Below are 25667 nucleotides of genomic sequence, written 5' to 3'. Positions count from 1 at the left end.
CGGATTTTATTTTTGGTTTTTTCGTTTTATTGTTTTGTTGGGTTATCAGTCTCTGGGGTGTGGGGTATTTAGCCTTAAAACGCCTTAAGCTCTAGTCAAAGTTTTTTCGTTTCTTGGTTTTGGGGTGTTTAGTTTTAGAATGCATCACTGGTAGTACTACAACGGTAAACATATAGCATTTCGTAGAGTAGAGTTAGATCAATATTTGGAATTAGTACGAGAGTAGGACACCAACTAAGCACGCTAGTTTGTGGGGCCAAAAACACCCAACGATTCAGGAAAGTGGGCGCCCGTGGTTCGCAATTAAAATGCTCCTACATCCAAGTAATACTTCCAAGTAATAAATCAATGCGCCGCCGAGGCGTCGACAGATTTGGCACGATTTTGGCGAAAGGCTAGCTAGAAAGACTCGCTTGCCACTTGGTTATGTCACTTGGTCGCAGCTGGAGCGTGCGAATCATAAGTCCTCCATGTGGTCGGGATTAAGGAGAGCCTCGCCAAACGGGGTGCAGTGCGAGAAAATGTTTCTTACTTAACCAGCCTTTATAGCTTAACTTATGGTTAAAGCACACTTCTTGTACAAATGGTTTAGGTTTATACTTTCAAACTACGTTTAATGCCGTATTCAGTTATTAGTTGGGGTTAGATTCCTTATATTATAAGATTTATTATTAAAGACTAGCTTTTCCTGCACTTTTTGCGGAGTGGCTCTCCTTCTTCCCGGCCGACAGGCATTACCCAACTATAACAAGTACCCGCATGTGCATAACTGTTGGGCACTTCATCATCTCGTGCAGTCCCCAATCCAAATCGTTAAGTGTTTTGGCCACATGACAAAAAGAAACACAACAAAAACGTGGGCAAAGGGGGGGTAAAACGAAAAGTAAAACAAAGTATAAAAAACTAAGACAGCAAGAGCCCTAGAGCCAAGCCGCGGTTAAGCCGAGCTAACCAAGTTGGCCAAGTGGGAAGCACTCAACTCACCTTCCTCGTTGCCCAGCTGATAGACCAGCTCCTTGGCGCGCATCGGTATGTCCAGCTTCTCCAGCATGACACCTTTGATGTGCTGCGTCCAGATGCGCTTCTGGTCACGATTCCGGGCCGTCAGTTTGATTTGATGGCGCGGCTCGTCGAAGGGTATGACATAGAAGCTGGTCGGCTCACCCGGCAAGTGTTCGCTCAGCATCAGATTGTTTTGCTGCAAGATTGTTGCATTACGAAGATAGCTCATGGATCGAAGGATCTGCACAAACTCACCGAAATGTATGTCTTGAACTGCAGGCGGCCGTCCTCCTTCTGCTTGGTGATGATCAGCATGGTGGCGAATAGGAGTACCAGGCGCTGTTTGTTGTGCTGCTCCATCAGCAGACCCTCTTGGCGCAGCTCTCCCAGGACAGTGAGCTCTGTGAAGGATGAGGGAAGTTGTTTAGTTTGGGGCGGAGATTATAAGTGGCATAAGTGGCTCCCACACTCACCTGGTCCCAGCCAGCCGTCCAGAATGCCGGACAGCTCCTTGACGCGACTCTGCTGCTCCTGCTTTCGCTTCACCTGGTCAATGTTGTGCGCCACCTGACGCATGATCACATGCGCCTCGACCACCTCCTTCACATCGCAGTGCTTGCGCAGACTCTGTTTGGGATGCAAAGGTTATATGGTTAAGGACTGTCACTAAGGATCACCCACTCGGATCGACCACACTCACGTCCAGCAGCAGATGGTACTTGAGGATGCGCTGCACCGGCTTCAGCAGATAGGATCCCAGGGGCAGGCGATGTTGGAGCAGCTTTTGCGTGGAGGCGAGCAGTGAGTACGTGTGCGTGGCCTGCAGCAACTTGGTCAGCAGCGATATGGCTTCCGGGTAGCTTGTGCTGTAAGGAGGAATCGCGATTTATGACATGTGCTTTAGGTCTTCATCATGGTCGGCAGCATTAAATCTGAATTTCAAATCAGTCGCTGGGAGCAGTGTGGTCAGTATTGGGCAGTTTGGAGGCAGTGGGAGGCACGATGATGAATGCGGCGTGTCATTGGAGGCGACAAATCAAACCGCTGCCATCGCATCCCGCTCTCCAAATTGGCAACGCGGCCAGGTAAACGTCCGCGTTTAAATGGAACATGGCGTGCTTGGATTGCCAAGAGACGCCATCGCCATCGTCATCGACATCAGCATTGCTGGCGTTTTGTGGCGTTTTGTTTCGTGTCATGCTGCTAGCTAACTCCTAGCCTATTGCTTGCTAACTCCTAGCCTATTGCTTGCTAACTCCTAGCCTATTGCTTGCTAACTCCCAGCCTATCGAGATCGCTTTGGTCGTCGTTACCGTTCTTGGCAAAAGGCTATGGCCACAAACAACAGTATCGAAGATGGCGCGAACACGCCAAGCCAGAGAGTGAAGATCTTGGCCAGAATACCCAACTAGGTCAGGCGTAAGCCACCATCATTATTCAACTCAATGAATAATAGGCAAGTTCCAAGGACTCCCCAAACTACTCCTTGTAAAGACCGATATACGAGTACTCTACCATCCACTCACCAGTAGGTTGTGTACACATCAAAGCCATCGCGCAGGTCAATGAAGCACCTGGCAATTCTACCGGGATCCCTTCCCGTGTTGATAAGTCGCTGCAGAAGCATCGAGTTGAATTCATAAATCTCTTCAATGTTCGCAAAGAGTATTTGCAATTCGTCTACGCGCAGACAGGCACGCTCCTTCCAGTCGAGCAGGTACCTAGAAGTATACACTGTGAGATCCTAAAGATCCTGAGTAGAGCTGCGAGAGTACTTACCCCTTGATGACCTGACCCAAATCCTCGACGAAGCTGCGCTCCGAGTCGATGATCTCCAGGCAGGTTTTCTCGAGCACACTCATCGCTGGCGGATGGTGTTGGTCGCCCAGCTCGTTCTCGCTCTCCGCCAGACTTTCCACGCTGGCCAGGTAGGAAGTGGCCGTCAGTTTGCCATTGAGCAGCTGGTCCGACCCGGAACTGGAACTGGAGGAGGTGGAGCAAATGGAGGAGGAGGACAGTGGGCGATTGTTTAGCCTGGCCAGCTCACTGAGGCGAGCGGCAAACTTGGGCTTGATATCCGTCAGCCTGTCCAGACTCTCCGCCGACAGCTTGTTGGCCTCCTCCAGCTCGGCCAGCTGCTCGGCAGTGGGCAGCTTGAGAGGCACTCCGCCGCCCAGAGTGCTGGCCTTGGCGCCCAAGCTCTTGGTGCGGGCATAGGTCAGCAGCGGTGAGCTGCAGATCGTGGAGGCACAGGCGGCGGAGGAGCTCCTGACCAGCGGCTTGCTAACCAGTGTCTTGTTCACCGCCTCAATGAGCTCCGCCCGTGGATCCAGATCTCCTGGATCCGCCAGCGTCAATCGCTCCATATGCTGCGCCACCAGATCAAAGTTAATGGTGGCCACTATATCCACGGGACTCAGTGGCTCACTGCACACGAACTCCTTGGGCTTTGTGGCATTGGGCGTGGGCGTGGCCGGAGTTCCGGGCGTGGCGGGCTTGGCATGCAGCAGTTGTGCACTGGTGGCCGCCAGCTGCTCCATTTCGATCAGCTTGATGCTCTGCTGGGAATCGTAGCGGGGCAGGGTTAGTTTGCGTCCTTGAAACGGATGCCCATCGAAATGGAAGGGAGTGCCTGGTACCGATTTGTTCGTTGGTGTGCGATCCTCGTCCTGCGGCTTGGATTTCTCAAAGGCGGCGAAGGCCACCGAGTTCAGATACTCGTTGCTGGAATCGAAGGTGGACACCAGTTCGCTGCCCGACTGGGTGGACAACTTGCCGGTGATCTTGGACAGCGGTATGTGCGACAGTTTGAGCTTGGGCGTGGAACTAGCGGCCGGTGGTGTTCCGCTATGACCGGTCTTTATGTACCGGCCGTGGGTGGGACTCCGCTGGGATTGCTGCTGGTGCTGTTTCAGTGCCTCCGCGGACACCGCCTCCACTGGCTGGATATCCGAGTGCGTGATGATGCGGTGCACATTGGGCGAAAGGATGCGAATGTTGCTACCCCGTCGACTGCTGCCGCCACTCGAGGCTATGCTGCTGCTGCTGCCGTGGATCTGCGACTCCTGGCTCCGGCGCTGCACCAACCTGCTCAACTGAGCGCCATCCGGTTCGTCCCGCAGTCCAGCAACCACCAGCGGAGCAGGTGGCTCCTGGTGGCTCAAATGCTTGCTGGAGCCGGCTAGCGTGTAGCTGGCGGACTGGTCATCGCTGGTGGGTACACTCGAGCAGCTGCCAGTGGATGAGGCAGTGCTGCTGCTGCTGCTGTTGCTGCAGTTACTGTTGCTCCTCTTGGGCGTCGAGTCGCCGCTGCTGGATGCCTTCGATTCGTGAGATGTCGCTGTGGGAGCAGCTGCCACGCCCCCCGCGGCAAAGCTGTTTGTCAATGTGTCGTAGATGCCCAGCAGTGAGGGTGCCAACTCGGTGGAGCTGCCTGCAATGCGAAAATAATGGGAACTTTAGTATAAAGTGCTAGGAAACGATACACTTAAAACAACAGCTCGTTTTTTCACAAAATGCAGCATAATTTGCGCAGGTATTAAACGAGCACGAGCTACGAATGAATTTAGAACGCAATTTTTATATGAAAGCAAACAACGAGGTGATGACTAATTTGGATGAAAAGTCTCGACGAGTTCTTAACCTCGTAAGCGCGTGGCTAGTGGGCGGTGTCTAATGACCCCCTCCCACTCCCACTCCCCCTCCCAATCCCAAACCCCAAGTCATTGTGGAGACCCAACCCCAATCGATCCCAGGCGATTGGAGGTGCTGCAATGTTGATGGGCCTGCGCGGCACACATGCTCGTAATCCCCCGATATTTGCCATCATTTTGTTGCATAAAATGATTTATGCCGGGGCAAACAGCGAACGGCGAACGGTGCGGCATGGTTATAGCTGATGTATTGAGTTGTTTAGCCCCAGGATGCATGGCCAACGAGCTGCAGTCAGAACGTGGCCATCAGTCAGTGTGTGTGCATTCTGGCTCCGAGTCCAAGTTGGAGCTGAAGCCTTGTGCTCGGAGCTGGAACTGGTGATGGTGATGGTGCTGGTGGTGGAGTTACTTGGCCTGGTCTGCTGCATAAATAAGTAGGTTGCTGCTGTTCGCCTGCCTGGCGGCCTGACATGTGAATTGATATGCCAACGCAACATGGCTAAAACCGCAAGGCAACTGGCAAGCAGCAAAGCGGCAACAGGCAACAAGCAACATGAGGCAACATGAGGCAACTGCAGGCAGGCTGGCAGGCAGCAACTGCTGCAACATGGCAGAACAACGACCCGAGTCAACGGCAATTGGCATGAACATTCCGTGGCTCGCTCATCATTTCTCACAAACGGTTCAATTAATCAAATGCGCTCACAACTGCGGATTTAATAACATTATCGACATGGGGGGAACTTGATCCATAAATTACAGATCGCGTCAGTCAACAGTCAATGGTGCATGCAGGCACTTTTAATGATGGCCTGCAAATTGCAGTTCAAGCCGGTATTCTATATCGCATTCTCATTGTGGGTTCTAAAAATATCAATAAAATACCAGGCATCATCTGCAACTGCAACTGCAAATGCATCGGCGAGTGTGAGTGTGATTGTGAATGCCTCGCTTCGTCTTGGCCCAAGCTTCATTAAGGCCACTGTTTATGTGATTATCTCTTAGCACATTTGGCTAACAACCCAGTAGCGTAACAGTCAAACAGACCAACAGCCCAACATCCCAACCGGCCATAGACTATAGACCATAGACCATAGACCAGTGGACCATACATCTCACTTCCCGGCGTGGAGAGGCTGAGCAAATCAGGCAATTAACTTTTTAAGACAAAACTGCGGCCCACGTTACCGCGGCTACCGGTTTTCAGCTATTCAGATTTTTTTACCAGCCACCAGCATCATCCTCAACCACATGCACATCCACATCCACAGCCAGATTCAGCATATCCCCAGTAGCCGACGGGGCACTTTTCTCCTAATTGCGAATGGTGTCAATGTGGCCTGGGTTCTCTTGGTTTTTTCTTTGTCGCCCCTTTTTTTTTTCTTCTACGGTTTTTGCCTGGTTTGGGCAACATTTTGCCAAAGCCACGAACAACAATTAGTTGGCATGAGTAGTGCCACGCCCACTGTCAGACCGCCGCTGTGCCGCCAGTCTTTTCGGGCAGACTGACGACAAGTCGTAAACATGATTTGTACATTTAATTTTCCACCATTCTGTTTGATTATTTTGCGTGGGCCGCAAACGCAGACACATTGCAGATACTCACATTCGCTCGTTCGTTCATCCAGCTGCGAATAGATAGTTTTGCTAACTCGGATGCCAGTTACTAACTTGGTTACTTGCCGTCATCCTGCAGGCTGACCCACTTTTCACGACGAAGCGTTTTGCTTAATTGCTGAAACGTGGGCCGCGACGACAGGTTCTCCAATGGGTTTTAATGCACAGTAATAAAAAAGGATAGAATAAATTCTACATATTTCGTAAACAGTTTCTAATGCTTGCCAACTTATTCAGGAAGCAACGATTCTTAAATACATGTACTTAACCTGATTTCGCTTGAATATAACGAATATAATTATCTTTCGTTATCTTAGCTTGCCTTGCTCGCAAATTTAAAGTTCAAAAGACCTCGAATTACGTAAATATTGTTCCCTGTGCAAGTGGAGTGTCAAATCATTGCCACTTGCCGGCAAGCATTTAATTAAAAGCCAACAGCTGTGGTCGTTCCAAACTATTTATGGCATAATTCCGTCGAGACCTGGACAAAATGTTGGCCAGTCCGGGCTAATCTGAAATCTGGTATCTGGAATCCAGCCGGTCCGATCTCCGCAAACGTAGGTAGGGACTTACTTTTTCGGTTTTCGAAAAAAAACATTTTTACAAATTTTCGCATTTTTGATAAGGGTACCATCATCAAAATTTGCAAAAAATGCAAAAAATTACATTTTCTTTTTTGAGCACATGTGGATAGGAAATTTTGTTACGAATTCAACGAGATATGGCATTCCACGTTTGGACAACTATTTTTAGTGCTATCGGAAAATAACGGATTATTTTTTTATCAAAAAATCGAAAAAAAAACATTTTTGTAAAATATAGGATATTTTTAATCGGCGTTTTCGCCATAACTTGGCCAAAAATGACCGCACAGCTTAAATATAGACTGTTTTGTGTTGCTAATAAACATAGCTAACTATGTCTGTACCTACTTTTAAACGGAGTGGCCAACAAATGCAGCCTGTCAACCGGGCAACCGAAACAATGCAAAGTAAGCTCTCTGTCATTTTGCATTTTGCAATTTGCAATTGGAGTAGCCCACCTCACGGCTGCACAAAAAGTGAAAAAAAGGGTGTCAGGGCCAGAAGTGGAAAAGGAGAAGGAGCTGAAGCTGGAGCTGGAGGTGGTTTCATTTTCAAAATCCAAATCCCTTTAATGCCCCGGCGACAAAGTGTCTTGTGTCCACAGACGCAGCCGTAATTTTTGTGCAGCGGCTTCAGGTGTCCGCTTCGCACCTGGGGCAAGCACCCAAAGCCGGCAATTTATGGCGGGCCTGACACAATTTCATAAGGCCCCCAAAAGGCTCGCATCTCAGAGCCGGAGTCGAACTGGTAGTACGGGCAAAAGATTACGCGATTGTGGCTAAAAATAGCTGGCCATATTGCAGCTAAAGGTCAGCCGGCCTCGAAGATGCAGCTGCTATCTGCTGACTGATTTACAAGCCAAGTGCAAGTCGCTCATAAGTTGGCCTCTCTGGACTTGCCACACTTGCGACATTGAATTATGCGCGGCGAGGGAAAGTGCTGTCATCGCCAGCCGAATCTGTATCTGTAGCTTTAGCTGTATCTGTAGCTCTAGCTGTATCTGTAGCTTTAGCTGTATCTGTATCTGAATCCGAAACCGAATCCGAATCGAAATCGACAGCGTTCAAACGTTGCACCTCCGGAGACGGAATGAGATGCAATGGATTGGTATGCGATGACATTTTATTTATGCACGGCGTGGCCAGCTGTTGAGAGCATTAAATTAATGCGCTTAGTGGCCATCATCGATGTCCCAGGTCCGCGTCTGGCAATTGATATTTTAATCGCCATTTCATTTTGTCTGCCGCGACTTGGCAACTGGCGCCATGGCAAGTCCGGTGCTTAGGGAGCTGCTACACAGCCAGAAAAAGTTGATAGCCTTCTTCAGCAGTTGGAAATTAGAGGGATTGAAAAGATAGGTCATCTAGCAATTGTGCAGATGAAAACCGACATTCCACATACCTTACAAAACCATACAGATCTTAAATGAATCAATATATCTCTCAGGTATACATATGTACATATATGCTAGAATTAAATGCGATTTGGAATGCAAGTTTTTTTCTGTGTGCAGGTTATCAGCTATCATTATGAACTTGGGCCCATACGTGTTGCCTGTTCGCTTGCCTTATGGGCACGCATTTTGCAACTCCCAATTAAAATGTTATTCAATGCGTCGCCGAACGCGACTTATAAACACATAAACACATTTCCCCCGATAAGACGACGAGCTGAAAGCCACAACTTTAATGCCGCTTAACTCAAATGATATGGCCATAAACAGAAGCCCAAGCAGAAACTGAAACAGAAACTGCAACTGAAACTGAAATTGGAAAACGGAAGTGGAATCCGTCTGGCAAATGGTCACAAGAGTTGGCAAATATTCAAGGCACATGTGTCGGGAAAAACTGCAGGCGATAAAACACACAGCTGAACAACAATGTTTTCACAGCGATGGGGAAATTCCGATCGATAGGAAAACATTTTGCTTGGTTGAGAAACTTCGAAGTGTAGGCCTCCAAGAAATATAATAAAAATAAATGGGCCTTTAAAATCAAGTTATAAAATCGGAAACATGCATTTCATAGAACCGTACTAAAGATAAAAGTCTATAGTATACTGGCAAACATTAAATATATTTCTATAAAAATATAAAAAAGATTGTTTTAGTTATTAATAAACTGTAAATAGTTATTTAAGATGCTCTCGGAATTATGTCTTTTAAACACTTGAAAACGCATCGAAAGTAATTAAAATGTGATTGCACTTGAGTTCTGGCTAAAGTGGCTTTGCCTGGCCATAAAAACTAAGACTCCTTCTTCAACCCGGCCAATTGCAGCTAATCTTCGTTAAGAGTCATTGATAGTTTCCCGAGGATTAACGATCGTTTCCGCTTTCCGCCAGCTAAAGAGCTGAAAGAGCCTCCACCAGAAATAGGCTGGAAATTCTTTTGAAATTGAGCGAATCTCGCAGACGCATAAGCATAAAAATTCCTTAAGATGCGCCTCCCTCACGGAGGGCAATGGATTTGTGTGTTATTTTTAGCTCCTGGCTGGATATATCCATGGATCGGAGCCACTTAAACGACGGCTGTGCGCTGCGCTCATCCAGGCCAACGCATTGGCAAATAACACGGCAACTTTTGCTTTTGCCACAGACCCCCATCCTATACATCCCACCCATCCTAGCCATTTTACCAAACCCCCTGGATTTGTTCAGCAAAAAAGTGAAATCCTTTTAAAGCGGCAGCAAACAAAAATCTAGGAAAATGTCGCCGCCAAAATGTTATAAATCTTGTTCATATTTGCACGTGAAGCCAAAGCCCAAGCCAAAGCCACTGACACAGCCTTACTCTTAGCCAAATGCAGACTTTCAGGCCAGGTTGGGAAGCCATAAATGTCACTGGAGGCGGCCAAGAGCGGCCTGGCATATTAGTTTTCCACGGAGCGAGTGGCAAAACGTGCTAAATTCCATGGGGCAGACGTGTCCATTAAAGAGCCGCTTGCTGCCTGGCCGAAACATGCCACAGCTGAAAAGTGCTAAAATCTCATAAAACATTGCCTGACTGCTGATTCTAAATTAACTTTGGCTTCCCCGCCGGCACAGTGATTCGAGATGGTGGGAAAAACGTGTTCCAAATGGAACGTAGTTCTACTTTCTAGCCAATACTAAATGGCACATGGGTATAGCAGAGTCGCACTATTTATTTACGAATTAATAAATGACACTTTCATATTTCAAGAATATATTTTAAGATTTTATTAGCTTTTAATAGCACTTTAGTATTTTAAGAATATATTTTATGATTTTAATAGCTCGTTCCTTAGTGTTTCAGGAATATATTTTCAGATTTTAATAGCTTGCAGTGTTTTAATGCTTTTTATGAGCCATTATTTCAGTGTATGCAGTTTAATATAAAATCTTTCTATAAACGTTTAACTTGCAACAATAACATCTTTCTATATAAGTTTTACTTGCAATATTAAAATCTTTCTATATAAATTTTACTTGCAACAATAACCTCTTTCTATGTACGTTTTGCTTGCAACAAAAGCAGTTTCTATATAAGTTTTACTTGCAACAAAAGCAGTTTCTATATAGGTTTTAGTTGCAACAAATGCACTGTGCCTGCCTCTCTCTTTTTCCTCATCCTGGCAGGCGACACTTCAGCTGAGGAGGAGTGGACTGGACTGGAGTGGAGTGGAGTAGCAAGAAGTAGAGAGGAGTAGAATGGAGTGGAGCAGCCGGAGCTGTTGCACTTTGCACTTCAGCCCAAGGAGGCGGAGTTGAGGTGCAGGCCGACGTGTTTTTGAGGAACTTCCCTTCGGCGGCCAGGCATCTCGTGCATTTTCAATGGCCTCCCTTGACTTTGACATGACGAGCTGCGTGATTGTGGCGTTTTGGAGGATCTTCTGGCCGTAAAACACAGCCCGTGATGAATGGCAACTGCGCGAAAAATGCATAAATGTGTGAACAAATTTCTTTGCCCACTAAATATAGCCGCATCGACTGCAAAACTAATCTCGCGAAAATGTCGAGGGCATTCACCTTAAGTTTGTGCCGCTTGGCGGTGCCAAATATGGTGGCTCCTTGGATCTGCATACATGGTCATGACCAGTTCAAGGGCTGGGTGAAATTGCCATGCAAATTGAGATATCAGGCGGGGGACAAAGAAAAAAGGTAGTGGTATTGGCGCCATTATGTAAGGCCATCGCATTTAATTAACCAAACGAGCAGCAAATATGGAAAGCGGTTGTTGGTTTTTGCTTCTTGGGTTTTGGTCTGTGGCCAGGGCCAAGAAACGCTAATCTCTGCGGACGGGCAAACATTTTCGTGCGGTTTCAGCGCTGTGGTTTTCGCTTTCGAAATCAATTTTCAATTCAATTTTCCCATATCGCGCACGCATCGCAGAGACGCAAGCCAATGAGCTGAAAGCGGCCAGGAAATGTCAGTCAGGGCTTAAGGCTTTTTGCCGCTGCTCTGCTGATTGATTAATGTGGAGCACGATTGCATAAGGGATTGCAGTCGCAGTCGCCGAAAATCTTACATCTACGTGGGCGACACACTGGTAACCCAGTCAAGCCATCAGTCAGTCAATCACTCACTTAGCCACTTGGAGGTGGAGTGGTAGGTGGATTGCTGTATTGTTGGATTGCTGGATTGCTGTATTGTTCGGGAGGAGCGGGAGTGGAAGTGGGAGTTGTCGCACAGATAGAGACCACGTCTGTCTGGTTTGAAGGCCAAGATATAATACCACACCGCGATATAGTTGAGTGCGGACCCAGTCGAGGGTAGTGTTGACTCTAGATAGGAGCTGGACAACCCAGACAGTTGGTATTGGCTTCTCGGTAATGGCTTACCGCTAATGAGCTCCATAAACATGCTGGATAAATTTGCATTGGGGCTCTGGCCAAGATATCTCTCTTAACATGGTTAACAAGTTCTGCTTGCCCCGCGCTTCATGACAAGTCAATCTCAATCGGCTTAAGTTCACGATGGCGTCTGGGTTCATCGAACGTCGCTGTCAAGTTCCAAGTACTATTGAATGGCCCTAACTCTAAACAGTCTATTTACTTTAGTGCAAGCCACATGTAAGCCTAGTAAACTATTGTCATAAAAAACCCAAAACATAATGCTACTTATCTGTGACTGATGTGAATCTTTCCTGCTAGGAATGCCACTTTGGAATGCGATAGAAGTCAGTTACTTTGCAGGGCCTCTGCCAGATCATCGAGAGAAAATTGCACTCCCAGTCGTGCCCGAGGATGGCCAATAGATGCCCCTATTTAGTAAGGCCGCATCCGCGGAATGCGCTGCCATCCCCCATTTGGAGCTGCTGCTCCACTATGTACTATCCATCCAGTGCTGTGCCAGATCGCCGCCCAAGGCAGTGGACCACATGCCGCAGCTAGATCCAATGTCAATGCATCCAATGAAAGGCATCAATTAATGGTCAATGCACTGAGCTGCGCTGCGCGTGGCGGCTGCAAAGATTTTCGCTGGAAAATCTACACTGCCGCAGGCCAAAGGATTGAGGAGCGAGAAGTTGAGGCCAGGTTTGAGGCCATCGACTGTCATCCAGTTCGGGCCAAGATTGGCGCAACGACCACCGTGGTCGTGGCAGCTGTTTTCTGCTGTTTTATGCTGTTTTGTGGCAGCCATAATTGGCATGTGGAAAACTGGCGGCGTGGCCATAAAAAGCAGGTCAGGCCACTGCCAAGACAATCAAATAATGGCCACTTCTTTAATCGATGACCAGTCGTCTCGCACACTCAGTTTGGTGGCATCATAAAATTTCACTACCCATTCTATCGGCCAGCCGGATTTTAGATGCCAGCATCCAGTGCCCAGTGTCTAGTATGCAGTATACCCAAAACCGATCGGCGGCAAACATATGTTAATGAAGCAAACCAGACGACGATGGCGTGATGGAAGACAGGAAAAGGCGAGCAACAATTTAGCGCTTTAATTTGATGGCTGTGAGGAGCAGGAGCAGCCTGCTCCTTGCCACAAGACAGCCGGTCCTGGTGCAAATTCTATCAACAGCTACGTTAGATGGCGATGGCCAACACTAGATGTGGCCAAGACTGCGCTGGGCAGGCAATTTATTTTAATTACTGCCTCTCGCCGGGCTGAGAATGTTCAATGTTGGCTGAATGCCTCAATGGTTTGGTTGGCAAAAATGGCGATGGCGATGGGTATCCGAAAAAGCGCTAAAACCCTAACAAGAGAAATCAATTTTCGCGGGGCCCTGTTGCCACATGTTGCAACAGCAACAGTTTGCCATTGCGGCGTCGCAATGTCCCAGATCGTTGAACTCTGGGGCCGATGGGCCCTCGGGGTCTTAATTTGAATTGACTTCCGTCAACAAAGAGGCTGCCCCGCAGTGGCAGGCTGTACGGCTCCGAGTCGAGATTCTAATTGCAACATGCTGCAAAGTAAGTGCGGACACTTGCAATTAATAAGAATTGCTGCCGCTGCACAAGAAAACCCATAAAAGTGCCTGCTCTTGGCCTTCGTCTTCGTCTTTGTCTGCCTCCTTCACTGGGATATAAACTTTACACCGAAAAATATGGAACGTGTCCTTCTGCAGTAGTTACTACTTTCAGCGGTTAAGTAATAAAGTTCGTTTTTATTGCATTTTATTTGTCCGAGAAAATGGAATTTGTAATTTTAGATTTTCCCTTAAGCGCTTTAGTTTCTGAAGGTACACAAGTTTTTTACCAATATATGAAACTTCACTTTCTTCTTCACTTCATAGATTTCTATCGTAGATGTTGTATCACAGTGATCTACCAAGTGATTATAGAGATCCAGTTTGAGCATAGTAGTAGGTTGGCTATATTTCTCTCAGTGCACCCGTGTCCAGAGCTGGAGCCGTGGATCTTCCTTCGTGCTCTCGAGTCCGCTTTTATAGCCAAAGGGCTGCAGTTGGCTCAAGGAATGCGGCGTAACGCCAGCAACATTTCACGCTTAATTATAGACGCCAAGCGCTAGGAATTTTTCATAAGACTGAGGACACCAGGTGGGTAGGGGGGTGAGGGGGGATGTGGGGCAGGCATTTCCTATTGCCATCATCTAATGCCTGGCCAAGGAAGAGGCTGCCACGTTTATTTATGTGTGGGCCGTTGTTTTGTAATTTAATAAGCAATGCAAAAAATAAAAGGGGCGCGACTAGAAAGCGCAGCTCCAACCCACCGATCCACTGATACTCTTCGCGTTCTGGCCAGGATTGGGCATGGCACTGTGGCGGAATGCATATGGCAAATTGCCTGCTGGGTGAGCGCCTATAACGTTTTGCTGGTTTGCGAATCGCTTGGCTAATAGTCCATCCACCCACACACACACATTCTGGCCAAGAAAGAGACGGGCACACGCCGTTGACGCCTCTGACGACGAGTATCGGCGCCATGGACCAAACTGCTGACTCAGATGACTCCACCGCAACCACCACCACCACCATCACTGCCAACTCCTTCGTTCTGGCAGGCTGCAGGAATGCTGCAATGTTGCATATGCAATTAATAATTGGTTGCACATGCGCAGCGGTGTGCAACATTCTGCTGCCCGCAGCATGATGCGGCAACACGATGGCTAAAAATATCCGGCGGACCTTTGACACTGGCCATGTCGCTGGAAATTGTGACTAATTAGTGGACGCCACGGAGTGTGTCCACCTCCGCAAAATGTGGAGCCAGTGCCTCAATGGGCGCCTGGCATTGCCACACACTCGCGGCGAATTAAGGCACGCAACACATTCATCAAGTTCAATTGAAAACGACACTCAAAGAAAAAGCTTAATATGCGCACTCTAGTCAAACAAATCAAATGCCAAATTATACATTTAAACACAAAGTTTTCAAAACAAATTGCACTCAGATAGATGTATTTTTACTATCCAAATTAGCTAAATAACTATCCAAATTTTCTTGCTGTGCAACAGAGATTCTATCATAACCCAAATCTTGCACACAGTTTTGCCAGAATGGAGTTCTCCCGTCTTAATTGATCCATAAAACAGAGACAACTCTATTGCTTTTTGTGGGTCAAGTTTAGTGTCAAAGCCTTGGCCGTAGTTTCTGCCCCCCATTTCTTTTTGGCATTCCCCTCTCTGTTACGAGTATCCACTGTGTCTGGATGCCTAATTAAATGCCTGGGCATAATATTAATTTATGGTAATTTAATACTTTATTCAGAGTCTGAGGAGTGCAGCAGACGCAATAGAAGATTTATGCTGCGCCTCTCTCCAGATGAAACAAATTGCTGGCAATTTCCAATTTCCAAAGGCTTTCAAAGGGGCCACAATCTGGAGAAGATCTTTTCAATAATTTGCGCCAATTAGAAGCATATTCAGAGTGGCATTCAAGTGAGTTTCGAGCGCTCCTCTATTCCATTATTATGATGAGGTTGGCCCCTCGCTCCGTGGGCTTGTGCAATGCCAGAGAATCGACTTCAGAAACATTTGGCCCAATGGACTGGCGATCGACTGCAGCTATAAATAGTTCTCCCACTTTTTTGTTCAGTTTGGGGGCAACATGATGTTGAAATTTTGATTGCGACATTCCGGCGCTCGTTCCACGAACAAATTGTGCTAAAGGAGTGGAGATGGGGAACGAGATTTGCTGTTGGGATCTGTAGAACTTTGCTGCATTTGATTTACGGCAAATGCCCGTGTTGACATGCCGCAAAGCTTTCCGCTTAATGATGGCATTTTCTTCGCATTTTCGTAGCATTTTCCTCGCATTTTCGTAGCATTTTCCCCACAGTTTCGTAGCTCTTTCCCCGCATTTTCTTAGGATTTTCGTAGCATTTGTCTAGCTGGCGTGTGGCAAGCTGATGACCTGGAAAAGCCATGGAAAAGCCAAACAGAAAAGAACGCAGTCGCCTAATTAAATTCTTTTCGTGTGTCGCAGACACGCCATCTTTATCGCCGCCAACTGCGCCAACTTTTGTGTGACTTGAGACTTGAGTCTAACCCCGTTTGGGTTATGCTAATTCGGTCGTGCCGGGATGTAACCACATATTGCCAGCCATTTTTCTTGCTCTTTTTTCCTTTTTTGGCCCACTCTAATGGCAATGGCAACGTGTGGCACCTGCAGCTGGCGGGCGGATCGTGATCGGCGGTGGGCGTGGCTAATAGGCGCGCAATAACAACAACTAATGACTAAATTTCACATAGCTCTGGCAACCTTTTAGGAAGCAAATGTTAATTAAATTTAATCACGTTTGCGACGCGACAACATGGCCAGTTCAAAGGTTAAGTGAGTGCGCCAAAAGTAACCGCATTCGGCTGCAGGCGACACACCCCCGCCAACTTTATAGTTGCCACAAAAATCCAATAGAAAATAAACAGAAAACACTAGCAAAAAGCGGCAAAAATCCAGGCGTATCAACAACGCATCAGCAACATTAGTTGCAGGTTGCATTTCGTCGCTTGTGGCATAAACGCCAATTATGTGCAACATATGCATGGTCTGTGGAGAGCAAAGCGTGGCATGTTTGCCAATTTTTCATTTCCTGCAATGGCCAAAACAAAACTCGTACCTGCTGCTGCCAACATCGCGAGTGGCTGCTGCTGTTGCTGTTGCTGTTGCAAGTTGCTGCCGCAAGTTGCCAGCAGATGCGAGCGCGGCGATAAGGCGCCAAATGTGCAACAGCCATGAACCAGGTAGCCAGGCGGATAAACCAAAACAAAAAAAAAAACACAATTCAGCCTTGGCAACGGGCGCAGCCTTAGAATGACGGCAGCAACGTTGCTGCAACGTTGCAACTGCAACATCGCCGCACTGCAACAGCAATTGTCATTTTTCACGAACGAACGCGGCATGCAAATTGCCGTAAATTGAATTTGTCTGATTACGTTTGCGCCGCAGTCCGGTAATCGATTGTCTTGGGACTTGCAACTTGCGACTTGCGGCTTGCAGACTCCTCCCAGCTTCAATATTTACTCTTTCGCAGGATTCGATCGCCGGTGAAAATGGGGAGGGAAAAAATGAAAAATTGTGCCAGCCAGGCGGCAGATAAATGATTGCACTCGAATTGCATTTCGATGATTGCAAAATTGCCGAGTTGCAGATGCAACGCACCACAAATTATCTGCTGCATGTGGCAAACGGAGATGCGAGAACCTAATGGAGATTACAGGGTGCGAGATGCCAAAGAAATGCAGAGAATATTATTGGTAAACAGTGTGAGTTCGCTAGAAATGCTTAGTAGTTATGCCCAGAAAACCTTGGCCATCAAATTCCCCTCCAGAAATCACAGCGGTGTGGTTTAGGTTGCCAAAATCGAATCCGGCGGATGTTTATCGTGCCACAGTCACAGTCACAACAAACAGCATATCGATTACCCCCAGGCAGTCTGTCTTTCGTTCACACGCTGCTCGAGAAGTGGAGAAGTTGAGAATCCGAGAAGGATAAGGGGAGTGATGCATGCTCGCCAGGATGAGTCATACCCCATATTGGCCATAAATTCCAACAGATCTTGGGATCTGGAGAGGATGGGGGGAGAGCAAAGCTGTCAAGGGGCGAGTGGAGCCCGGTTCAGCGATCGACGATGCAAACAAAGAGCAGCTGCTTACCGACTGCTGTTCTGATTCTGGAAGTGCGCAAAGTCAGCGAACAGCAATGCGGCGGCTGAACAGGAAACATGTGCCTGCCACGCCCTCTTGGGCGCATGCAAACCTGGCAACCTGAGGGGGGGGCTACCCCCAAAACGATCGAGCTTTTCCTTTCACGAAATGCGTTCGCCGCCGCCGCCAAAGCCATTAACATAAAAATAAGTTTCGCTTTTTGCGCTGCCATATCGCGACCAGCAAATCGCCAAGGCGAAATGAAGTTGTAAGCAATGGATTCGCGACTCTTTGGCGCTTTTTTTTGGCGTTACGTGAGTGGCGAAGAAAAACCGATCGAAACGCAATAAATTTCACAAACGCGCGCAACAATTAGAAACCAAGCAGCAATGGCAATCGCAGCAGCAGCAGCAACAGCGACAACTGCAACAAGCATTGCAACTGCAACAGCAACATGGCGCAGGCTGCGCATGCGCATGAGCGTCGATAATTTCTTGCTATCGACGCGCCATGATCACGTAAATTATGTCCAAAACTGAAAATAAAATCAGGCAACAAGCTGGAACCAAAAAACAACAAAATACAAAAAATGCCATGCGACGGTATATTTCGTATTGGAATCCAAGCGATATGCATTTTGGGCATTCAAGCGCTGCCTATAAAATTGTTTTTCTTTTTTTTTTTTTGTCTACTTTTGTTGGGTTTTGAATATTTTGTTGTTGCCTTTACCGCTTGATTAATTTTGGTGCGTTTGGCAACAGCGAAAAACTTTTAAAGCGTCATTTTCTCGATGCCGCTTTCTGTGTGTATCTATGTGTGTGTTCAACTTGATTAGTAAAATCAATTTTCGTCGCTCAGCGATTTCTAATTAATTGCTATTGGCCTTTGGGGGAATTGGTTTCGCTGGCTTAAGGATACGTACCAAAAGATATATGAGCTATTATGGATTTTCAATTACATTTTAGATAAGTTGCGCCACACAGATTCTCTTTAAGTAAATGAAATGAACACAGTTTTCTACCATTTTTCGACCATCTTTTGTTTGGGTATACATATCTCGGAATTCCACGGCTGAGCTGCATTTAAATTAATTCATATTCGCTTAACATAATCAAGTTTTTAGCAGTTAACCCACGAATGCAGCTGCTATTTTTAGGCCTCCTTTACGACTTGGCTCTTTCGAGCCCTGTCACTTCGTTCGCCAGTGATTCATGCATTTTTACTTGGCCAACGCCCGCCTAATTAAGATAAATACACAGATGGGATCTCTGGTTCAGCATAGAGATGCTGCTGGTGTTGCCAATGTTGCTGGTGTTGCCGATGTTGCTGCTGTCATGTCATTGTCGCTGCTGCCGGGGAACGTGTGGAAATGCAGTCGCCGCTTTTCAGTTAACACGGTTCTGCGGCGGGTTGGGCCCAAACCGTAGCAACGGTTGTTAACATCGCAGCTCCTTTCTAGCCGCAGGTTGCAGGTACTCGAAACAACAACTGCAACACCACCAACAGCAGCAACAGCAACAAATTGCAGACGACACGAGGCAAGAAGGCAGCAAAAGCAGCAGCAGCAGGAGGAGAATGGATGCGAACGCCTCCTCCTCTGCATAAACAACACTAGCGCCACCTACGTGCTCCGTTCCCAGCCGCACAGATATCCCCCCAAGATCCCCACAAAGGAGCATGGGTGTCCGCAGATGGTATCGCCCTTGCCCCTGGCCCATGCCATGCCTCCGCATCTTGGCCAACTGCTGCCTACGGGGCTTAAAGCCCAACTCTGCTGTCGCTTGGTGTTGCAACGTCGCTGGTGTGGCAGTTGCCGCTGCTGTCGCTGCAACGGAAGTCAGTAAACTTTCAGGGTTATTATTATGCCCAGGCTGTTGGGCCCCAAAGAAACCTGTGGCCCCACTTCAGCTGTCACTGCCGATCGCAGCCGCTTGGGAATTGCAATTGCCAAAATAAAGCTGTTCTGCTGCATTCACAGCTGCTTACAGCTAATTCTACACGAGGAAACAAAGAAACCCACTCCCATTTCACTTGATAATGATTGCTTGATAGGGAAGCAGAAATTTGTGAAGCTTCTAAACATTCCAAAAAACAATAAACAATATTAGTCAACAAATTTTACTCATGGTAAAGAAATCTGCTTATCAGTTTGCTATGCAAACTGTGTTTTCAATTTAAATAACTTATGAGTGCACATAAAAAGTATCTTCTTAAAATAATGTTCTGAAATATTCACTTTTTTTTCCGGTGTGCAGCAAAAACAAGCGAACAGCTCTCCTTTCCGGTATTTCCCCCCAAAGAAAAACCCCATTTGCATGGGCTTTCCCTGCGGAAAAAGGGCCGGACGGGAAAATTGGTCACGGTGTGGCCTAAATGGCAGGTACTAGTGCGAGAAACGCTTATCGGCAACGGCCATCGATTTCGGCGAGGCTTCACTGTAATTCAACTGTTTGTGCGAGCGCATTGAACTTCTTTTGTTCGCCATTCTAAATCCACTGGCCATTATCTTGGCGTCGCCCCCAAACCCCCAATCCGTTCACTTTGGGGCTTCTTTGGTTCTTTGGTGATAAGCCAATTGCGCATAGTTCACACCCCGCACGACTCTGCAGATACCAGTGACCCCAAATCGCGGCCTGATTAATTAACTGCCATGGATATGGCTAATCAATGACTATAACGGCATCTGCGGGCTTATGGCTCAATCTGCATCAATCTAGCTAGGAAATCGTACACCCATTATGCGGTCTTCGCTCGCCATTATCGTCTGTGCCGCGTACTTGGGCCCAATATCACATTACCATATACCATATATACCATATACCCTATACCATATATCTTCCCCGCCCCCGCCCCGAAGAGCAGTCATTGACTTTTGTTTATTAATTTAAAGTGGTGTTGTCGCTCTTTGCAACGCTAATCCGTTTTATCTGCCGCCTCCGCTTGTTCGCTGGGTATTTGATGTTCGATTTCCATAGAAAAGATTTATATCGCCGCCTTTGCGGGGGAGCCAAAGGGTTTGCGGGTGTTTTCAGTGCAACGAAAAGTATCTAAAATACTTGTATCTCATGTTTACTTATCATCATTGGGTGGTTGATTTGCAGTAGTTCACCAATTTTCACAGTGTGTTTATGTTCAGCTTCTCAAGTCTGCAACCACTTGGTTAAACTTGGTCCAAAAATAACCCAATCTCTGTGTGTACTACTAAGAACTATCTTTGGGATGCGGGCGTGTGTTCTTTTTTGGGGGTGGACAGTGACACAGTTTGTCGTGGAGAGCATTGCACTCGCTGGGCAACGCCGGGTCAACATATCGATGCGGCAACAATGTTGCTGCCCACCCATGTCCACTACTCACCTGGCTGTCGCCGTTGTTTGCTGTATGTGGGGCGTACTGTAGCCGCTCTTAACCCGCTTCAATCCACTGGTAATCCGGTAATCCAATAAAGACCAATAAAGACGGGATATAGTTCAAGTGGAGGAGGCCCAGCGATTACAAGGCACAGCAGCCGCACTGATAACAAGTTGCTGCTGGGTTTTTATGGCATGCAATTATTGCCCGAGACACAGATACAGATACACAGCTGTAGATACAACACACGAATGGCCATTTAAGTTTGTTCAGTCGAGTGGAAAATTCTTCATTCAATTATGATTTAAAGTAAATGCTTTTGGGGCGCTGCACTGCACTTAACTTTGAACTTAACATTTCGGTTTTTCGAGCGCTCGCCTCACTTTTTGTTATCGGCAATTGGAAATGCATTGACCTCGTTTCGGGGCAACAAAGTTGCCAAACACTGTAAACATTTTTGGTTTTGTGGGTTTTTTTCTATTTTTTACTTTTGTTATTTTTCTGTTTGCCTGCCAGCGGGGGAGGGCGTGTCACAGGGGGCGGGGTGCAGTAACAATTGGTGCGCAACGGAAGCAAACTATATGGCATGCATATACATATATTCCAAGGGGGGGCTGCTCAGAAACAATTTAAAAACGCATCGCTGCACACATTTTCACTGCTCTTTCCTCATATGTTTGAACAAAAAACACGGTCAGCTGCAAGAATGCGCACTTTCGAAGGTTTCACTGTTCGTTTCCTGTGCGATGTTCACCGGTCAACGTGAGACTGAAAACTGAAAACTAAAAACTGAAAACAAAACCCAACCGAAACCCAAATCAAAATGTAACAGTCGCCCCGAAAGAGAGAGAGAGAGTGACCAAATGCCAGAGAAAGAGAGAGAGAGAGAAAAAAGAGAGTTTTAGTGCTGCGGATTGAGTGCTCATGCGCGTGGGCGATGGTCGTCCCGCTTAGGGGGTGACTACTGTCAACTGGCGCTGCACTTGTGCGTGTATCTCGCAGATGCGCGCACCGTATCTGCCGGATGCATTGTGTGGGCCCCTTGTGCAGCCGTATCTGCATCTCAAGGGTTGGACCTCAAACTGGGGTAATAGTCGCATTCACTGCTGCTCCCAGTTGAAGATGAAGCTGCAGTTGGAGATGGGGATTTCGATGGAGTGGAGTCTGTTGATTTACGAGTATTGAATGCAGTGGAAGCCCCGCTCTTCGGTAAGCGGTGAAAGTGTTTTCCCCCACCGCCCCGCTCCACCACTCCCCCACATGTGAACACAATGGGGACCAGAAACAGATTTCGTCACACAGCGGAAAACAAGAAAAGCAAATCAACTGCATATTGTCATCTCGAGATTGTTGTATAACACTTGAGTTATCAGAGTAACCTTTTCTTTATTAGTTGGCTACCAAGTTTGAGTTCTTATACGAAAGTAGTTGCCTTTATGCATAGGTAAATAATATTTACAAATTCGGCACAAGAAATGTTACTTTAAAAAAAAATATTTGGGCATTTAACATTTATGATTTTTGTTTTCTTATGAACACTTACAATGTTCTTTAGGAAATAAATATTAAGTAAAAATACTAACAATGCTGAATAAAAAAAAGGATTTTTTTTGTAACCAATATTGGTTAAAGCAAATATCAATATAAAATATTTATTTTCCACTCTGTGAAAGTGGCGATGCGGGTTTATTCAACTCTCGAGTGAGGAGCGGAAAACAGGGGATGAGATTTTCCACCCACCTCGTGGGGATGCTGGGAGCGACCGGCGAAAACTGTTGCGTGCTTTCGGGAGTTCCCGGGAAATTGGCGCACTCGTGCACTGGGACAACAAATAATCGAGGGCTGCTGAGGTGGGTATCCGTATCCGTATCCAACCGGGGGTTGCTCAGCTCCGCCCTTTAAGGGCACTCCTTGAAAACGCAGCCACAGTGCAGCAAATATTGCCATATAAACAGGGTGACTTTGCGCACACTGTAATGTGCCATTGTAATGGAAATCCAACTTTGACACGCGATTGCTGAGAGGGGTGAACACGCTGACACTGCAATCTGTTTAATTGAGGTGTTTAGCACGGTGAATAATTAAAACAACAGAAAGAATTCCTCATGTGAGAGGGGAAGGGGGGCAGCACACAAAGGTCAAAATAATAAATTAGACACGCGTCTGAGTGGAGTTGAAATGGAGAGTGTTTAGGGATGGTATTATAGATGCTTCTAGATAGACCAACAACAGGATAAAACTTCTTGTGAGTTTGCCTCTAACTTCACCATACATTCTTCCTCGAAAAATGTCCCCATCCATTGGAAATACTTCTCCAATTCGGAACATACTCGAATTACACGTTGCCATCGCTAGCTGCGTGGAGTTCTATTACCATTTGGGCGCAACAAATGTGTCTGGAGCACATTTCGTGACCAGGCACATGTCATTAGCCAAACCAGCCCAAACAAATGATGACTGCACCACGCACTTGGAAGGAGCCGCTTGGCTGAAAAACTGTGCCACCGCAGAAAACAGAGTACTAAAAGCTAGGTAATAAAGCGTTATTATGCCGTTACAACATGTCAACTGCACAGTGAAAAAAAAAGTTCTGTCAAAAGACCTTAAAATACTGGTTAAACAGTCTATTACACAGCAGAAAAACGTTTTATAACTTTCATGTATCTTAAAATCTTTCAGCAGCTCAACTGTGCAGCAATGAGGGTTTCAAACTTAAGGCTATAAGTATTTATACATTCTCAAGGTTGATAACAGGTGGATTTATGTTTCAAGCCTTTGTCGCACTTCGTAGACTGACTACTGTAGCTGAAGCCCGCCGATCGCTTGCGTAAGAGCAAACAGTGGGCTCGCAAAGTAATGCGACAGGCGTTAAATGCGCCGGCAATCGATTTGATTCGCAGTCGCGATGCGAATTTAATTGAAATGAAAAATAGCCGCCCATTCGCACAGTGGGCAGTTGGCGGTGGACACTCGCCAGTGGGCGTGGCAGTCACTGGGCGGCTGCGAAGGCTGCGGAGGCTGAGGACATTAAACTGAAGTCGGGGACCCAGAAAGTGGAGGCCAGCTGTAAGGAAGTCAGTCGGTCGTCTGGCAAATGCGAATACAAATGTAAATGTAAATGCAAATGCAAATGCTGGGCTGCCCACGCGAAATTATGAAAAATTATGAAAACTGACCAAGTTGCAGCTGGAAAAGCCACAAGGAGCTGAACGTGGAGATGCCGAGTTGGCCAAAAGTGCATTTCACGCTGGCTAATGAAACAAATTATAAGTGGCCACTGTCGTCGGACTTTTGCGGAAAACAAACCGAAACCATGTGAGTTGCGTCTGCTTATTGTTCCGCCGATGGCGATGGCGATGTGTTGTATAATGTGTAACCCAAGTCCAGGGGCTGTGTTTTTTGGGTTTCGGGATCTGGAAATGCGATACTTTCTTCAGAGAGCGTCTGCTTTGAATTTCTGCTTATTACCGAATATTTCAGTCGCAAAACAAAGGTTTGTTATTAGCAGGTTGGTAATTTAACTCTCTCTTTCTCTGGCATTTAGTTGCCGCCTGATTACGAAGACGATGGTCATAATTATATGTTTATGATGATGATGATGAATGCCTGGCGCGTGACGCATGCGCAGTAAACAAAGAATATCTGGGATATCAGGAGAAGAATTTCAGTTCTTCGGGGATCATCATGGCTGCCAAATCTCAAGTGATTCAGTCTATGGCGTTGAGTCAACTGGCTGAATAATTTCCCATTCACCCGTAGACAATAAATAAGTTCGGAAATGTAATGTAGATAATAAACATTAGTGTTGAGATCCACTAATTTTGCTGGGAATTATGAACCCAAAGACGGAAGCTTTCCACACCATATATCTGCTGTTGTGTATCTCCTAAGTGGATTATCTCCAACACTGTCACTGTCTCACGGCTTTTACTTTTGACTCACTTTAATGGGTCTTAAGCTCGCTGGTCTTCTTGGCCCTCAGCTTCATCAGCTTCATCGGCTTCCTCAGCTTCTTTGTTTTGTGGTAACCCTTTTAACATTCCATTTCGTTTCACTGCCTTTTGTGGACCTAAGCTACTTTCGATCTGTCGTTCTCGAAACGTATTGTGAGAGTCTTATTTTCGCTTTTAATAAGCCACCCAAGTGACTGGAGCACCACTTGACCGTGATTTGTTCTCTGGATCTTAATGTGTCATTAATGTGAGTGTGCGTTGGTCGAAGGGCTGGGGATAAAAGTCACACTCGAGTTATGTATTTCTCGCGGCTTTGGTTTCTTCATATCTTTGTGGTTGCATTATATTCTGTCCAATTTGTTTACGAGCATAAGGAATTTGATAACATTTCATTAACAGAATCACATATCTTTAAATTTCAACCTTTTAAAACAATCACATTACATTAAATTTCAACATTTTATAACAATCATATATCTTTAAATTAAAACATTTTATAACATCACATAACTTCAAATTTCAACATTTTATAACAATCACATATCTTTAAATTTCAACATTTTATAACATCACATAACTTCAAATTTCAACAAGCAGGAAGGAGAACGGAATGCAAATTTGATTGAATCATTTTGTTTAAATACTCGAGTACTTTTGTTTCGCGAAGCTTGAAAACTTCTATATGGAATGTCATTTACTGACCAAGTTCAATTTAATTTTTCCTCTGTGCGGGTAGTTTCTGTTGTTCCTGCTGCGTACATTAATCACTGTCAGCGGCGCTGTGGCCACCTCATCGTCGTCCGCCGGGGTTCCTGGTATCCCCTGATATACCCTGATATCCCCTAGTATACCCTGGTATCCCCCAGTTCCTGCCCCTCGCCTCCATGCGACCGACTCTCGTCTGCATGTGATTTCATTAATTTCGCATTCCAATGCACAACGGCGAAAAGCAGAATTCCATGCCCACTCCACGAGGAAGTGCAAAGTGTTGAACATGTGC

General features: G+C 46.5%; 1 protein-coding gene and 1 long non-coding RNA gene across 3 annotated transcripts in view; one reads left to right on the top strand and one right to left on the bottom strand.

Annotated features, from left to right (window-relative positions):
- The window catches only part of LOC6531068, a 44389-nt gene that overhangs the window by 2703 nt on the left and 16019 nt on the right, over positions 1–25667 (bottom strand). The window contains exons 2-8 of one of the 2 annotated variants that reach the window (XM_015197323.2): positions 2782–4435; positions 2529–2723; positions 1703–1868; positions 1476–1629; positions 1258–1403; positions 985–1198; positions 33–156 (exon numbers count right to left, since the gene is read on the bottom strand). In XM_015197323.2, the coding sequence (XP_015052809.1) occupies positions 92–156; positions 985–1198; positions 1258–1403; positions 1476–1629; positions 1703–1868; positions 2529–2723; positions 2782–4435 (2594 nt within the window). In that variant the 3' untranslated portion in view covers positions 33–91. Of the gene's footprint in view, positions 1–32; positions 157–984; positions 1199–1257; positions 1404–1475; positions 1630–1702; positions 1869–2528; positions 2724–2781; positions 4436–25667 lie in introns of those variants that run through there. The other variant, XM_002091866.3, reaches the window with a different exon arrangement.
- On the top strand, positions 7106–24525 carry LOC120321230. The gene is made up of 2 exons (XR_006245166.1): positions 7106–24029; positions 24259–24525. It is a non-coding gene; the product is annotated as an uncharacterized LOC120321230 (long non-coding RNA).

The sequence above is a fragment of the Drosophila yakuba genome, chromosome 2R, assembly GCF_016746365.2.
Source record: "Drosophila yakuba strain Tai18E2 chromosome 2R, Prin_Dyak_Tai18E2_2.1, whole genome shotgun sequence".
In the NCBI taxonomy this organism is placed as follows: domain Eukaryota; kingdom Metazoa; phylum Arthropoda; class Insecta; order Diptera; family Drosophilidae; genus Drosophila; species Drosophila yakuba.
The sequence above is the reverse complement of the archived record's forward strand: the minus strand, read 5'-3'. Positions and strand labels throughout refer to the sequence as shown.